The 18,217-nt window shown below is 38.5% G+C and overlaps 3 protein-coding genes across 5 annotated transcripts; 1 reads left to right on the forward strand and 2 right to left on the reverse strand.

The window, feature by feature from the left end:
* The first annotated feature begins 2,242 nt into the window (after positions 1-2,242).
* LOC103981446 (uncharacterized) lies at positions 2,243-4,215 on the forward strand. Of its 2 annotated transcripts, none has more exons than XM_009398175.3 (2): positions 2,243-2,396; positions 2,756-4,215. In XM_009398175.3, exon 2 carries the CDS (start codon positions 2,858-2,860, stop codon positions 4,016-4,018), a length of 1,161 nt encoding a protein of 386 aa, XP_009396450.2. In that variant the 5' UTR covers positions 2,243-2,396; positions 2,756-2,857; the 3' UTR covers positions 4,019-4,215. The 2 variants fall into 2 exon arrangements, with proteins under 2 accessions (XP_009396450.2, XP_064959964.1); XM_065103892.1 differs by having other exon boundaries at positions 2,329-2,396; positions 2,773-4,215.
* A 953-nt stretch (positions 4,216-5,168) lies between these two features.
* LOC135610008 (homeobox protein knotted-1-like 6) lies at positions 5,169-8,698 on the reverse strand. Of its 2 annotated transcripts, none has more exons than XM_065103894.1 (5): positions 7,776-8,698; positions 7,568-7,690; positions 7,327-7,462; positions 5,585-5,838; positions 5,169-5,496 (listed from the first exon to the last, which is right to left on the reverse strand). In XM_065103894.1, exons 1-5 carry the CDS (start codon positions 8,127-8,129, stop codon positions 5,290-5,292), a joined length of 1,074 nt encoding a protein of 357 aa, XP_064959966.1. In that variant the 5' UTR covers positions 8,130-8,698; the 3' UTR covers positions 5,169-5,289. The 2 variants fall into 2 exon arrangements, with proteins under 2 accessions (XP_064959966.1, XP_064959965.1); XM_065103893.1 differs by having other exon boundaries at positions 5,585-5,856; positions 7,776-8,697.
* Positions 8,699-9,842: 1,144 nt separating this feature from the next.
* LOC103981449 (protein SHORT HYPOCOTYL IN WHITE LIGHT 1) lies at positions 9,843-13,156 on the reverse strand. The gene is made up of 4 exons (XM_009398178.3): positions 12,969-13,156; positions 12,643-12,864; positions 12,453-12,518; positions 9,843-10,159 (listed from the first exon to the last, which is right to left on the reverse strand). Exons 1-4 carry the CDS (start codon positions 13,119-13,121, stop codon positions 10,007-10,009), a joined length of 594 nt encoding a protein of 197 aa, XP_009396453.2. The 5' UTR covers positions 13,122-13,156; the 3' UTR covers positions 9,843-10,006.
* Between the last annotated feature and the right edge of the window lie 5,061 nt (positions 13,157-18,217).

An 18,217-nucleotide genomic window follows, 5' to 3' on the forward strand; every position in this document is an offset into this window, starting at 1 on the left:
AAGCTAAGTCATCGATGATAACCTTGATATTTTGTAGATAATCAGTGATAGTACTTCCCTCTTGTTTTGTCACCATCAGCTTGGATAGAAGACTGAGCTTGTGAGTACGCGAATGATTCGCCAAGGTTGTTTACAGTTTAGACCATGCATCAGCAGCAGTCACACATAAAGATATTAAAAGAGCGACGGATCTGGCAACTGAGGCTTGAATAGCTTTGAGGATGAGATGATCTTGACGCAACCATAGTTATTTAGTTGGATTAGGTACTGGACTAGGTTCTCCGGGGATATTGAGCATGGTTGGTGGACAACTGAAAGAGCCATCAATGTAGCATAACAAGTCGTATCCAAATAAGAGATTAGAAAATTGATCCCGTCAGGATGCATAGTTGTCACCCTTAGATAACTTAAAAGGGATTAATGTGGCAGCATTGATGGAGATAAGTATTGTAGGAGAAGAAGTGTGAGTCCCACCATTTTTTATTTTTTTGCCGGCAAACAGTTACAGCAAGGCACGTCTAACTTGATTCTTCTCGTACGCTCGTGTAACAGAAGTTGCCGCAGCGAGCTGCAGCAGTTGCAACAGCCTCTTCCCTCCCTCATTCTCCAACTTCTATCACAATTAGAAAAATCTCATCTGTTATCACACACAACGCCTGTTCATAAAAAGAATTCTCACGGGTTTCTTTTCGTCGCGCCGATTGAACAACCAGAGATAGCAATGGCACGGTGAAAAATGGAGGACAAGGCCCAGCAACAGAGGGAACAAACTCGAAGCCCAGCGCAGATACGTTGGGAAAGAACTTGATGCGCTTCTCGACAAGTGGAGCGTCAACCTTGTCTTCGCTTGGTTCCATAGGTTTTACCGGATTTGAATGCTGTGAAAGGGGAGACAGAAGCCCACACGCACCAATCGACCCATGAAGAGTAAAGTGAGCTTGCAAGCACTGATAGCAGGACAGAGTTTAAAAGATTAATCAGATAGGATTAATCTTTATATGTTATAGATCTCACAATCTTTTTCATAATTCTCACATCACCGATCTTTAATTCCTAATCCATCAAGTTAATTCGGATTGTAATTTTATTCCAACAATTAAATTTTAATTTATTCGAGCGTGAATTATCACTTGTTAAATCGTGCTACACAATTATCATCACTGATGATGAAGTCAGCCTAAGATCTATCACAAGTCAAAATGAAATAATAATAATAATATTATTATTATGTCAATCTGCGTGAAGACTATTTCTCGACAACTCAATGAGCGGATGTCAATCCCCATTGAAATTATCAGCATACAACTCCAAGTATCAACTCTTCTGCCCTAATTAATGAGGGACCAATAAATTTTTTAGCTTTTATAAGAATTTATTTTTTGAATTTATATTTTATCGTTCCCTTTTGTCAATAAAATTCTTTAGTTTTTCTTTTTTTAACAAAAAACACGTCGCTCATGAATAATCCATGTAATGATCAAATAAGATAAGCCAGTTGATATTATTAATGCCACGAGAAGAGCTAGAAAGTGACTTATGAAAAATATCATCAGAACAAACAAAAGGATTTCTGACCACTTAGCTATGATAAGTGATATTAACTCAACATCAGAAAAATAAACATGAAAAAAATCATATAGTTGAGTTTATGTAATTGGCACATTGCGACTTTTGTTTACTGTATAGTTATTTGCCTTTCTTCATAAATAGTAAATGCAGCATCTGCTGGTGGTGCCTAATCCCATAACTACCACGTGGGTTGACCGTGGCCATTTCGCCGATAATATATATATATATATATATATATATATATATATATATATATATATATAGTAAATTCTTGTACAAAAAAAATATTTTTGAGTTGTTTCAGTAAGAATCCTCATTTTTAAAATTACTTCCCTTTTTTTCCCGTTACTTTCCCAATCCAATTATAATATTTTTATCAATACAAGACAAATACTGTGACACAGTACAAAGTGGAAGGAGATTTGAGTACATTGACAAAAGAAAAGAAAAGAAAAAAATCATTAAGAGAACAATTGCAGAAGATGAATTGGGGTCGCTTTTAGTCAGCAATAATGGACCGTGATGCCGTCCAACAAGGAACATCTGATAGTATTGGCTGATACATAAATGCAGGACCAATGGAAAATTTTGCTCAAAAGTCTCTTCCTGTCAGACACATCTGATCTCACATCTCTCACCAAGTTATTAGGTGAAGATTGTTACTGCACCGTGGTTGCTTTCATGGATGTAGCTTCCAGACTTTGACCACGGAAGGCCTCATTAAAATCACCTCTGTACTGTTCTCCCTCTCCCTCTCTCTCTCTCTCTCTCTCTCCCTTTCCCTCCTCCATGAGCCAGCACTGAGCAAACAGCAAGAACTCTTTTAGGTATGCCGTTCTAGTGTTTCTCCATTTGATTGATGGGTAAACTTTTCTTTCTTTTAATCTCTTGTTCTTTGTGTGCGCCTGCTTTTACTTTTTTATCCGTTCGTATTTGGTGGAGCTTGGATTTTGATATATGTGGATTGTTTCCTCTTCATCTTATACAATAGTTGCATGTTGTTTCCCCTTCCCTCTCCTGTCACACAACTTGTATGATCATCAGCTTTTGGGCTAACAAGACATCACAAATCATCAACTTCATAGCTTTATTCTCTCTGGATGCTGTGAACTTGGGGCGATATTATTGTTTGTTATCTTGGAAAAAGACCAAATAACCGTGCATTAAAATCAGACACTGGTTTTAGGTGTCTTTGTCTTGCAGAGGAACAGAGTCGCTAAATAGGAGAAGAGAAATACTATTAGGACCGGTGGAGAAGACGAGTGCTTGGTTACATAGGAAAGCCAACATGCTGAGGCAGGTATCCAGTAGGAACCACAGAGCAAAAGGGGGATTCAAGGCGAAGAATGCTCTCCAGATATGCATGTTGGTTGCTGTTTGTGTCTGGTTGCTTTACCAGATGAAGCACTCCCATGATCGGAGGAAGGCCTACGAGGAAAGGTTCGGAGCTGACGAGGCGCGGTCTGAGATCGCTAGCTTTGGCAGGAAGGACCTCCTCCCACGCACAGTCGAGGCGGATTCTGTGCCTGATACCAGAGCGAAAGAGGACTTGCATGATGAGCATCCAGCTGAGGAGGCTGAGCACAAGGAGCATACCGCTCACGGAGTAGACAAAGATGAAAAGAAAACGGGTGCGTTAGAGGATCAAGAACACGAAGAGCAGTCTCATGAGGCTCGAGAAAAAAGCTTTAAAGCCGATGACGCGGCCAGCGAGGTAGTCCACAGTGACAGTCAACACGTAGAACACGAAGAACTAACTCAGGAGGCACGGGAAAGAAGCTTCACAGCTGATGATGCTTCTAGCGCTGTTGATCATTTTGTTCCGGTTAGAGAACCTGAATCTGGAATTGGACTGTTTGATTCATCCAAAGGAACTCATTCGAGTGTGGCTCGTGAGGACAACTCGACTGTGCCTGACGTTAAGGTGACCACAAGCACAACCGGTGAAGCTGATGATGGCGTGGATGACCAAACCGAATTAGAAACTGCAGATCGCATATTCAATGAGACAAAACCGCAGACGCATTCAGCAAATGGATCCGATGATCGAACAGAATTGGAGTTGGGATCAACATATTCGTCGAAGAAACAAACCGATGTCCGGAAGAATCATACTGCAGAGACTCCGAAAAACCAAACCACGATGGATGTTATGGCTCTACGACATCCAACCAATTCGCATCCACTTCAAGATCAACTTCCATGGAAAAAGAAGTCCGAGACAGAGAATGCAGTGATCGTCGACAGCGAGCCACATCGAACTGCCCAAACAGAGGAACCAGAGGGGAGCTCCATCCAAGGTGGGAACAAGCGGGTACTTCCACGAGAACCCAGGGACTCCAACCTGCATGGTATTGCTTCAGTGGAAGAAAGAGATGGGCGTCACGATCCCACCAGTTCACGGAAGATCCAGCACAAAGTAGAGACTGGTAAAGAGGAAGTTGTGTAGTGATCGGTGAGGCTCTTGATTGGGTTTTAGTTTTAGTCCAAGCAATAGCCATGTTGTCCTTGTTTTTGATTCAGCAAGCCATGGAAGCAAACATTTCTCCATTTGCTCCGTGGCAAACTCAGATGTCCTTGACATATACACACACTTGTTGTGCTATTTCCAATAGCTACCCAGCCATGAGACTCTTAAACATCAAACATACCTGTGAGAATTATATTACCGATCTTTAAACTTATAACATCATGGATCTGATTCAGAAAACTTGGTGGAGAATTGACCAAGCACTATTTGTACTCAACCTTTCAGCTCCTTCTGCTCCAATGGATGCTTTATTGTTTAGGTAAACAACCGATGACATCTCTAATGCGTAGAGCTTACATACTTGTCTATGCCCGTCTTACCAAACTCTCTACCTGTCAGCTTGATGATGCTTCTTCATCTGTGTCTGAGAACAAGCCCTGATTCTTAATTAGCCTTTCGATGCATATATAACCATCGTCAACACCTATAGTTGGCCTGCAGGAAACCTGTGCACGTACACAAAGGAAAAGAAGCCTTCGTACTCCTACCGCGCGGTATGAGTAGATTTCTCGCCAGCAAGAGGGAAACGGAAGCTGCATGACTTCACTGCTTCGGCCAGTCGTCGAGCTTCTCCTGCCGTGTAGCAATTTGGATTCATTCACCGAAGCTTATTTATTCTGCCATCGCCACCACCACCAACCTGAAGCGTTTTTGTTCTGCCATATCTGCAGATACCAGCTCTCTTTCTTCGTCTGGATCTCCTACTATTCAACCCATCGCCACCACCACCAACCTAAAGCTTCAACAATTTATGATGGTTGTCGTTGCCGATGTCTGCTGAAATTTCTGACTCCGCGTCGATCTCCTAAAATTCAACAGATCACCACCAAACATTTACTTCAACGATCTTTGATGGTTGTCGTTGACCGTCTCCTGGGGACATATAAGGACAGTCAAACTATTCCTAGGGAAGCAATGATCTGCCACCATGGGAAGTAAAATGTCGTCGTTGTAATAGTTCTTTGGTATTCTTCGTATTTAAAGCACTTCTTTTATCGGTTCCTTTCCAAACACTGGACTGATGATTACAGATAGCTGTGCTTTCGTCAAATGATAGAGCCCAATATGATATTTTGAATCAAATCCAGCCCAATTAAACCTTCATCATCAGGCCGAAGAACCATTAATCCATATCGGCCTGCGTATGGTTTTCCACGAATCAAGCAGTTCCAAGACTATATCAGGGTCCATCATTGTCCTGCGTGACATCGGCCGTCACTCATGAAGCCTCCATCCGCATGAAGAGCAGCAGCATTCGATGGATCGTAGCCATCCGTCATGATGAATTGCTCGTCTTTGGCTGGCTTCCAGTGTCGCTTTCTCTGGTTTATGAACCAGTTACTGATCTGCTTCTGGTCAAGTCCTGTCGATTCTGCCAACGCTCTCTTCTCCGATTCCTGGGCATGTTTCGGGCACAGGCATTAGGGTTTGAGACTTTTTGAGTTATGGCCGTTGCGGGAAGGGTTGCGAGTCGGTAAGACGTACTGATGGGTATGGCCATTTGTAGTGCAGCTCCCACCAGCTGAGTAGCTTCTCGATGGCTTCTTTGGGGAGCTTTCCTTTCTTCTTCTTCTTTTTGGACAGCTCTTGCCTGAGGCTGCTCATGTGCCCACTGTACCTCTTCAGGAGGAAGTTCTTTAACTCTACTTCCTCGCCGCACTGGTCGATCTTAGGAAGTCGTGTCTTGCTTCCACCTGCCTCTTGATCCTCTGCCGAGGAACAACCTCCGCTGTTCTCATCTGCATCACAAGAGAAAGCTGTACGACTTATAAGCTGGATGCTTATTTGAGCTCTACTAATGTATCCCATCGTGTTGGGGAAACATATCCTGAATCCGTGGAAGCGATAAACATAACAGTTTTTGTTTTTTGTTTTTTTCATCTCTTTATGTGAAAGATATATATATATATATATATATATATATATATATATATATATATATATATATATATATATATATATATATATATTGACACCAAATATGAGATTGCAGGAAATTATAGTGCACATAACAATCAGATAAGTGATAAAATAATAAGAAACATATCTAACGATCATATTTCAGTTAAATTTGACATCTATTCAGTCTAAAATTTGAAGTTTATTAGGAGGTTAAAAGTCATGCTTAGTATAGGTAACAATGATTCTAAGTTATCTTTTTGGTCTCACAGATATTTATTTCTAATAAATTTGACTCGGACCTAAATTCTTCAAAATCTCAGCAAACCAAAATGTGCCCTTGATGGGCGCACGCGATCTCTCAAGGTGAAAGACCATGCATGGAGGAGTTGAAAGCAACATCTCCCACGGCCAGTACGTGGAGCACACGGGCGACTAACAAAGCGTACATGCTTCACTTGCATGGATGAGCGCACCAAGATGTTGCCAAAGAAATAGTCCCAGCGAGCATATGACTCGCTCTTTCTCTCTCTACAAATAATTTGTTTTACGTGTCTGCAAGACTAACAAATGTTCGGTGATCGTACATCTCTGGCCATCAGAAAGAGTGTATATATATATATATATATATATATATATATATATATATATATATATATATATATATATATGACTCATGCGTACAAGAGAATAAAGATGGAGGCCATGTGCTTCACATAGGTGTGCTGTGGTGCCACCTCACACAGAAGGTACCCTTGGAATTATAGTGGAATTAGTAGCAAAAGCTGGCGATGTTGGATGGATGTAAAACATGGCAATAAATTGGCATGAAGTGCGTCGGATGCTGTGAGCTTTATTTTTGATGACTTCAGTGTCTTTTTATTTATCATCAAACCATGTACAAGTTTGACTGATGGATGAAACAGAGTTTATCATTTCACATGTGTTCGTAAGGAGTAATTGGTCAAGCTTTCGTGGATCTTTTTCATTCATGCAATTCTCCAATTCCAAAGAAAAGTTGAAAGCAATAATGATGCAACGCTTATTGTTCAGGCAGGAAGCAGTGTCGTCTTAGGAACCCTAAGTTATGCACCTAACAGTCCTAAAAATTCTAGCTTAATTTCCAAAGATGATTATGCGATTACTACTACTGTATCCTCGTGACAAGGCCATATGAATCCGTCTTAATCATTGTTGCCTATGTTATTCTATTGCTGGCTATAGATGTGTATGTATGGCTACTACCGTAGAACAATATAATCTAGAGAACAGACTATATCGATGGTAATGAAAGCAAACTAGTACTGCTAGCCTGGGGAATAAGTTACCAGAGGAAAGAAGATGAAGGGAACCGTCGGTGATGGAGTTGAGCTGGGATTCGGCCCTTCTGAGGAACTCCTTGGCCTCCTCCACTGGCCTCGTTAGCTCTTCCTTGTACTTCACAAGCACTTGGCAGTAAGCTTCCTATCATAATTCCGATGGTAGAGAACTCAAAACAACGATCAATGGAGGAAAACAAGCTTAACTATCGATATGTCCCGCGTATAGACGAAGGATCTTATATATGACCATGAATCGATCAAGATCAGGATCAGTCAAGGGATGGCTGCTGCTCAACGCCGCTCGCTGCCTTGCCTCGAGCTCTCCAGCGGTTGCTGATAGCCGGTCTGCCACAGCTGGTGGAGCTCCTATCTGCCAACACATGAGATAATTACTAGCACAGGTTGCGTGGTGAGATACAGGTGTAGTTTCAGTGGAGCTGATAGGGTTAATTTACCTTTTGGCAATTGACGTAGGCAGAGAGAAGGCTGGAGTACTGAGGGTGTGAAATGATGCTAGCCTTGATGGTATCTATGTCACTTGAAGAGGCAGCTGCTCTTCTTTGAAATGCATCTTGAGGTGATGAGGAGGATGAGGTTTCAGGGTGCAGGGGATGGTAGTGGGTGGTGGTGAAGGAAAGAGGATCCGCCCAACAGTGTGCTTTTCCATGGAAAAAAGCAGGAGGTGCAGCTACTGCTGCTACTGTTAATACTTTGCTTGTCGTAGCGGACGCAGCTAAAGATGGAGAGGATGTTTGGATGAGCCCCGTAGCATCTCTCTGGTAGACTTCGACTTGGTAAAGTTCCTCCATCTTTAACTCGAAAAGTTCAGCTTTCCAGAGTTTGATTTGATGGAAGCCTAATGATCGAACCTGAGGCGAGAGAGGCCTACAGTGGATTCTCCGACAGACCTTTACTGAAACAGTCGGAGAGGTGCGGAAGGAATTGGGTCTCAGGGATGGTGGGAAAACCAAGAAGGAGAGAGAGAGAGAGAGAGAAGGGGTGTGGGGGGAGGGGGAGAGGGCTCTTCTTGGTCCCACGTCAAATCATGTTGATGGATGTAGCTGCGAACCAGCGGCCGAGAGAGCGAGAGAGAGAGAGAGGGACGCAAGTGAGAGGGCTCTTCTTGTCCCACGTCAAATCATGTTGATGGTTGTCGCTGCGAAGGAGCGGTGGAGGCGTCGGTCTAAACCAAGAATTACTCCGTGAGAAGCCCACAGAGAGCGTGAGAAGATGATTAGTGTTGGAACTCATGTCGTGGGCTCTTTGATCGATAAAGCGTCATTCTAATCTACAAACTCTCGTATACTCTCCGAACTTCTTCTCTACCCCGACATACGAGTTCCAGATTCTTGCTTTTGTCATATCTACGGAAAGGACACTAAACTAAGTAGTTAACAGTAAGAGCTTTTCATAGATATATCATAAACCAAGCTTTGGACACCTTTATAGATCACTCGGGCAATAATTGAATTGTGCAACGTTTGTCAAAGAACACAGTCAAAACGTGAGAAGGCATGGGCAGTGACGCCTGGAACAAACTGAATTGTGCAGATCATGCTGCCCATTTCTAAATGGCTACCTGGCGAAGGTGACATGACATTTGGTCCACGTAAAAGGGTGCATGATGTGACTGCAACTCGTTATATATCGGATTAGGTGAATTCATGGCAGAAAAGGTCGCACCAATCGGATGACTTATTCACCTGTTTACAAAATTAGAGTGGGGCAGATCATGTGGAAAAAGACATTCTGGTCGTACAAACTGGTGCGAGAGGCAGCTTTGTTTGAACTGCAATGTGACTTGGTGGTAGGGTAGAAACGTCAACGTGAACTATATATTATTTTATTTGAATCATTTTCTATTAGACTAAGAAATAATTCGTTTTTTAGCTTACTTGCAATGTCACACACGTCGAACTCTGATCATTAATTATACTGTAGAGAGAAAAAGACGATGGCGGAGTCGAACGAAGTACGGTAGCAGGGCGAAGCCACGGCGAGCGAGACTTCCGTCTCGTATGGTTTCCTCTGTGAAGAGAAAGCCATAAGGAAGATGAAGAAAGAATACAAAAATTCATTAAATGTGAAGAAAATAAGATTTGAAGGACCATGCATTTTGTCCAATAATCTTCACTGATCCTTTGGGGAGCAGCCAGCCAAAAAAGTTGCGGCAAATACGGCTCCCAACTCATGTTTGCTCGGTGCGCGCATCAGAGAGGGCATGCATGTGAGGTGGGAGCCGCCTCTGGCTCATCTTCCTCCCCTTGAAGTCGAGGCAAGAGGGAGGAAGGTTGGTGGCAGCCACGCTTGCACATTAACACAATATGAAACTTGGAAAAGCAGAAGCCTTCAAGTTTCGTGTGGAGCCTGGGAGGCGTCGGTGCTTCCAGGTTTCATCTGTTGGCTTGTCTCTTTTGCTGCAGCTTTGGAGTGATGAATCCTGTTGCTGCTGCTGCTGTAACACTATACATTCCTGTTGTGAATGGAACTTGTGCAACAACAACACAAGAATGCCGGCCGGCTTGGGTAGTCGAGTTTTGACATTGTCAATGGGCTTGAATCTGGTTTATAATTCTGGTGTGGCAAGTTAAAAAGCATCATAGAAATTAGTCCTCCCCAAATGACACCAAGATATGTACAGACTTGAGGTCTCAGTGCTTCCTCATAAAATGAGGAGGACCATGAATCAAGCAGCACCGACACCACTCCATCTGCTGCCCTCTTCGTCATTCCTGCTTGCATAGTTGTATTGGTTTTCCATCGTGTAAGTCACAAAGGACCATATCCCCCGGACAAGCAGCATGCTAACGAACACCATGCTGCCTAGCGTGCAGACAACCTGCGGTTGGACAAGAGATCGAATCAAGATGGTTAAGCGAAACACAGAAATCCAAATGAAACGATTTGTACACAAGCTAAGCATAGAACAGGTTCTTGTTTGGTTGCGTTAGACGTGATGCAGAGGAATAAAAAGAATCCTTCTTCTGAGGCAAGAGGTGGGCCGGATAATATCCGTCTGTATATTTTCCTTGACATAAGCCAAGCATGTTATGTAAATATGCATCTGTCAAGTTCTCAATCTGGATGGAGGTTTTATGACCGCGGTGTTGTGAATCTTCTACATACGGAGAGCATAGGCTGAGTTTTAACAGTATCCAGATTATAAGTATCCTATGTACCTAGAGATGTCCTAAAAAGCCTAATATTAACACAATTCGGAGGTGGCCACTTGATTGGTTTCTCTACATATTATCACTCTCCCTCATCCTTTCTTCTTCCATTTACTTTTGAGCTCTTACATCCACTGCATGTCATATTGGGTTTGTAATCTGGTCTAACTAATCGCTTTCCTGGATCCATATTGACTAATCTTAAAGTAGGTCTAGCTATTATCTGTTTATTCTTCCTAATATAAGCATCATTAAGTCACCTGCATTAGCTAAGGAAAAATGGGAATGAAATGACAACGTCAAGGAGTCCCTTATAGCCAACTTCCGGTTCTCTGTTCTGTCTGTCTCCTAATATCAGGGAGACCAAGATATCAAGGTCTAGCCAAGTATAAGGATATCAAACCCAAGCGGAATAAGGCGAGGACTATTCTTAAGAGAACAAAGACCAAAGTACAACACCTTGCAAAAAGAAGAGAATTTTTCTTCTACCTTTTCTAGCAGTAAAATGCCCTGAACTATTAGAAACAATCTATTCTATAGTATAAAAGCATAGAAATAATTTATCATTTTGAAAAATCAAAAATAGGCTGCAATATATTAACTTAACTTGTAACAAATACCCTAAAAAGCCCATTTATTGACAGAGTACGCAAGATTTGTTTCGGAATTTTCCTAAAAGATTTTAAATAGAAATTCAGAGTAAACAGAAGCAAAAGACCAGATAGAAAATGAAGATCAGTGCTTGCATCAACTCGAGTACCCAATAATCTAGAACCAAGAAATGAATACCATAGTACAGTCTACAACCTAGAGAAAAGGAACATTTTTGCAGGTTAGCGGGCAAACCACATCCTAAACATGTCATCATGCTCATTCCAGAAAAGAAACTTACAATACCATGATTTATCAACTAGAGATTTGCGCAGGCGGTGACACCTATCTCAAGTGAATGCAAAATTTCCACACGGAGAAAATGATTCTGAAGAATTTATTAAAAGAGACAATAGGTGCTCGGTACAAATGCAGTGGTGGTGAAAAAACAAAATTTCTTTACATACTTCAAACGAAGCAAAAGAAGAACACATCATATGTGCCACGAGGGCATAGAACATGACTTGCATAAGTGCTCTATTTATAGATCACAGGTTAAGGACTCTTTTAGAAACACAAAGGGTTTATAAATTGGATTTAAGTTCAAGAAACAATCGAAAGGAACTATATGTTTGAAACGTCTTTGCTTTCAGATATAACAGAGGGAATGTGAAGCCAGAGATGCATTGGATGTGTTCAAAATGTATAAATGGATTGGTCAAGTGTTATGTTTAAAGGACTTCCTGTCGTAATTAATGGACAACCGGTATTTCCCATCAATGTTTATCTTTTGAGAGGAATAATCATATAGTATTTCCATATTCAAGAATAACACCTGGATGAAACATAAAAGAGCAAGATACAAGTCTGTGAGAGACTTCTTACTCTCCTAGTTGCCATTGGGTTTCCTTGAGGAAAGATTGAAGCAATCATAATTCCATATACTAATTATGTCCTCCCTCTCCGATGTGCTAATAATGGCAGCAACAAAATTATTGAAATTCTTGTTTGAACCCACCATTGAGATGCACAGAAAACAAAGAATCCTTTCCTACTGAAGGTGATCCAACCACAGCAACCAAAGAACGAGGGATAACTAAATCGCGAAAGCTAATATCTGCTACCAATTATATATTTTAGCTTAAATACACAAATTCATCTTCCAATAAGCTTGTTCATTACCAAGCTACATTTAAGAATATTGCAATCATTATCTTGATTTGATAAGTAGAATCACCAAATAATAAATCATGACCGAGAATCATTCAGCCTCCTCAAAACAGGGTTTCTGAAGCGATAAGAAGGCGCCCTTTGAACAAGAGCCACGAGAAGTACAAGAACATACAGAGGGAAACAAAGAAATAGAATTACCTCAAGAAATGCCTTAAGAATCCACAGGAAGGCCAGTATCAAAACCCCATTGACCGAGAACCCCACCTATTCCAAAATCCCACCACAAATGGTCAGCCAAAAGCACCTCGTAATCATCAAAGCACGAACTTCGCTTCATCCCAACATAAAAAAGGAAAACAAATCAATGAATCAAAGGTGAAGAACGCACCAATTTCGAGGGAATGAAAGGCGGTAGCACCGACCGAGCGGCCTTCCGCATCGACCGAGAGATCTTTCTGAAAACGCTATAAAGAAAACCTACGATGAGATCCAAACTCTGGTCTTGTTCCTCCTCGTCCTCCTCATTGTAATCGTCATCCTCCCCGCCACTCTCTTCGCCGCCAATATCGCCAAGCCAGGCTCCAGGGTCCAGGACCACCGCTACCTTCTCCTGTGGGCCAAAATTCCAATTTTACGATTACTAAAGTTAATTTATGGCCTCTTGGAGAAGATTCGAGCAGCCTTTTATGGCTTAGATAGAGAAGATTCGAGTACCTTATGGTAGGACGACAACCTGTCGGAGGCTCGGGCCGGAGAGCGAAGGCGGCGATGTGAGAGGAGAGGCAGGGAAAAGAAATGGAAAGAGTACGACGGCAGCAGGCGAGGAGCCGAGGAAGGGATGAAAGGGGAGATGGCGAAGGACGCCATGGAAGCACGAGAGCAGAGGCCCAAACGATGAGAGCACTCCGGTTCGGGTCGCTGCGGGACCCACGTTCACGATTTTCTCACGTGCCCTTCCACATGAAATTAATTATACATTACCAATCTCCAATATTATGTCATTTTCACATTCTCCGCATTCATTTCATATCGTATTTCTTATAAAATACTCATATATTTTAATATGTTTAAATTGTCTCTGATTAATTTTAAAAAAATACTTAAACTGTCATTCAAAAAATTTTCTACTTTTTATAATATTTTGAACTATTATAATATTTTTAGTCAATTATAATATTTTGGTCATCATAATAAAAACATTATATGATCTACTCAAAAATACTATTAATAATCTAAATAGACTCCTAATCTCAATCAAATTAATTATAAATTTAAAAAAAATAATATTATAATAATTTATGATCAATGATAATTAAAAAGACATAATATAATCACCATTAATTCTGCCCTTAACATAAATTAATTATTATAAATAATATATTAATTTATTATTTACCTCAATGTTTATGTATTATAGTTAAGAAAATGATTAAATTTAATTTTCTTAATCATGTGAACAAGTTAGGAATTATACTAATAAATTAAATTATTAATTGATTTATTTCTTAATGAGTGATATGATTTTTAGGAAGTAAATAGTTTATATTCTATTTTTTGTATATAAATCATAAAAAATAAATATTATATTTCTCATTTTATCTATGAAAATAAAATAAATAAATAAAAATAAAAATTAAATTATTACTTACGAGGAGATCTAATCTTTTTCTATATAAAGGGATTGTTATGTTTTGAAATCTCCATATTGGGATTGTTAAAATTTTATGATACATAATAATGTTCTAATTTCAATTTTTTATAAAATTTTATGATTAATAAATAATGATAATTAATTTATTGTTAGAATGATTATTTGATTTATATTTATCTCTTAAGCTCAAGTGAATTTTAATATTAATTTAACTATTAACTTATTTTTGGATTAACATAAAGTTCTAATTTATTTAATTAGATATATCTATGTTTCAAGAATTATGTATTATTTTTATAATTTAATTAGTTTTAATTTTAACATCATAAATTTAAATTCTTTAATTCATGGATTTGAGTTATTCTTTAATATTTTAAAATATTAAAATCTAAGTTGATAAAGATGAGTCTAATTGGGGTTTACTCGAGTCAGGTTGATTTGTTACACCTGGTCGACCTAACCCATGTGGTTATGTACAATCCAGCCCATGTGGCTAGGTACAGCTCAATCCATGAGACTAGGTATGACCTAGCCCATGTGCTCAGGTTGTAGCCAGCCTATATGGTAAGGTATGACCTAATATATGTAGCCAAGCATAATCCAACTCATGTAGCTATTTGGAAATCTAGACAGGACATCACATGCACAGCCGACCGAAGAACAAAAAATAAAAATCCAGATTTTCTAAGAAAAATATATTATCATTATACAACGATTGGTACACTAAAAAATCATAAAACTGAAAACTATGTGTATCATTCGAGATATATTACTTAGGGAGAATGTATATCCCTAAAAAATCATAAATGTATAGAAGATAATGAAGGAGGTCAATGATCCACCTCTATATCAATGATCCACATGATAGATGTGGCGACAATACTCCTCAAATTGTAGTACAATATTTCTCTCTACACACACCACAAGGCCTACACTGTGATCAAGAAGGGATCGACCTTTCTTACTATCCACCAAACTAGGGCTATCGACTGAAGGAGAGAGGAGAGGGAGGACAATATGAGGGGCGACCAAGAGAAGACTAGCCTATGCCACCTTTTGGCCCCTGTATTTACAGAGGTCCTACCTTTTAACTATAATGAATCCTACCCTATTGGGTACTGGATCTCTATCTAATCACCCAAGCCTTTTGGATTAGTGGATCTCAATCCAATAATCTCTATTTACTCTTATTCGGTCTCACCCAAAAGATCCAATAATTCAGGAGTTTACTATATATCCAATAAGATAAGGGCTTCAATGGATATCTCAAATCCGAAGCTTTACTTATCGTAACACCTACTATATGTGTGTGACCCTCTAAGTGTAACATCGAATTGGCTATGAGTCATACTAACTTAGTGAATTAATATCTTCTTAATAATTCACTTGACTCATCGACTACGGATGTACTAGGCCACTACACCATAGTTCTCAGACGATATATGAGAATATAATTCATTGAACATATTTGTCCTTAGTTATTGTCTATCTATAATCCCTTATCCATCTAATATCATAGAGACCATATATCTAACATGGTGCTGCCAAGCCCATACGAAATTTACTCGGGTCTCGCTCTAATTGGATTCTCCTAGAGAATTCATTCTCTCTCAATCTGAATGACCTTGGCTAAGGATTTACTTGACCAAGAACATATAGGATTTTTTTTCATGATACCAAGAGCGAATGATCTTTTATTGACACTCAATTACCCTCGTAAGGTTGGTTATCACTCTGAATGACTAGTTGTGCTAGATCTAAAACTTCTAAATCTATAAGTCCATTATCAAAGAGTGGAGTACTATATAGGATATCTTTGGTGTCTCAAGTCTAAGGACTAATACATAGCTAGGACCACAGAATTACTGTCTGACAATGAGGTATCATCAACCATTTAGCATTTCGTAAGCGGATCAATCAGTGAACTTATTCTCCAATGACTACTAGAATTGTATCTCCAATGTCCCCACATGAGCAACTATGAGACCAACCGTCTACATCATATATACAGGTATATAACACACTAGTCTGTCTGATTATCTGAATGTCCCTCTCGAGTAATCTATAGTTGAGATTATTTAGGATCTATATTTAAAGACGAATCAGTCTCATTATCGTGATCTCATCACGATCTAATTTTCATTGTATAGATTCGTTGATGGTGTAGTGTGTCACACGTGTCATCACTCACGTAATTAGCTTACAAGGCACTTATGACTAGTAGTGACTAGGTACGATTTAGCTCATATGATCATGTACGACTCAACCTATGTGGCAAAGTACAATCCAACTCATATGACCAAGTAGCAACCAACCCATGTGACAGGGTACAACCAAACCTATGTGGCTAAGTATGGTCCAACTTATGTAGCTATGTATGACTCAGTTTATATGGTTAAACATGACCTCAATTCGTGTATCTAAGCATAACCCAACCCACTTGCCAAGCATGGCCCCGTTCAATGGTCAGGTTTAACCCAACTTGTGAGTGAGGCTTAGCCTAATCTATGAAGTTGAGCCTGCCCAACTATGTGATTAGCTCTAGACACATTGTCGCTCCTCTATCCAACCTATTGTACCTCAGTCCAAACTATTACTTGATACAAGCACATGTGACACATGTGACCCATCCAAGACTTAGGTGGGTCGGTTTGATTTGGTCTAGTATTATATAACATAGTCTGATTTCCTCTCCCTTTATTAGTTTGAACTCGTTAATTGACTAAATTAGATATGTTTGATCGATTAAAGCTGGTTTACAGTGATTTCAAACCAACTTGACTAGTTCAAACCTACTTAATCTAATCGAGATTAATCAAATCTACATTAAACTAGTCTATGATGATTCCAAACCGGTTCTATAAGGATTTGAGGTTAGTTCCGTTTGGTCATAATTGAATTAAGTTTGGCTTAAGTCAAGTAAGTTATTCCAATTAGGGTTTTTGTTGATTGAGGACTATTAAGATATTGATGTATATCTTTATGATGTGATAAATTTAAAAAAATTTATTTGAATATATAATTTAAAAATAATTATTATTTTATATTTTTTAAGTTTATGATATTGATATAATTGTTATCATATAGTCTATATATGACTAGATTAGTGGTCCATGTTGGAAGTGCAACATATGAAATGAGTTACGAGCTCATCACAGTGCATCATCGGGTGTGATGTATGCCTTGTTATTTGATCGTTTATTTACATGATCATCGATTCATTCACGCATGTATCTAAGAAATTGGTGTGATCAAATATTATAGGAGATTATACTTGGTGTATGATCCTCTATACTATGTTTATTGGTGGCTTCTCATTGTGATGAGCCCATATCTCCTTTCACATGTGGCACTTCCAACATGGATAACCAATCTAATAATGATCGTGGATGCACTAGTCTACTGATGATCATGGATTATCAGAGGCATACATCACATCCATGATCATCTATCCCGTGAAGTATGTGTCTCCATATATTGTTGGGAGGGTACACCATCGGATGTGATGTACGTTTTCGTTATCTGATTATTATGTATCTATTGCATGTAGCTGATGCATAATTTTATTTATTATATAAAAATTATCATTATTTTTTATGTATAAATTTTATGATCAATTGATATATTATCATTTCCTATTAAATTATTAACATTTATATATGTTTCATAAATATTAAAAATTATTTTTATAACTTTTTATAAATCCCTACCAGCATGTATGGTTGATGATATATATTTATTTTATATTTATTTATAGAATAATTTATTACCTTATAATATATCTGAACCTCGTGAGATGTGATCATTTCTTTTAATAAAATGATGATTTATTATATTTTATAAATCAAGATACTATAAATGTTAATGAAAAATATTTAAAATGAACCAAATGAAAACACTGTAATAGTTGATAAAAAAAATGAACAAAGATTTTTAAGAATATTTTGAATTTTAACTAATTAATAATATTGTTTGGAAAAAACGGAGTTATACGTTTTGAGAAATATTTAAAATATGAATATTTTCTAGGTAAATCATCCTATCATTGTTTCTGTATGTTTTATTCGATATATATATATATATATATATATATATATATATATATATATATATATATATATATATATATATATATATATATATATATATATATATATATATATATATATATATATATATATATATATATATATATATATATATATATATATATATATATATATATATATATATACACACACACAAATAATTGATGTTATTATTCTTTTAGATGTGGTACCAAAAAAAAAAGGTAAATATTTGAATGCGAAGG

This window comes from Musa acuminata, chromosome BXJ2-4, assembly GCF_036884655.1.
Source record: "Musa acuminata AAA Group cultivar baxijiao chromosome BXJ2-4, Cavendish_Baxijiao_AAA, whole genome shotgun sequence".
Classification (NCBI taxonomy): domain Eukaryota; kingdom Viridiplantae; phylum Streptophyta; class Magnoliopsida; order Zingiberales; family Musaceae; genus Musa; species Musa acuminata.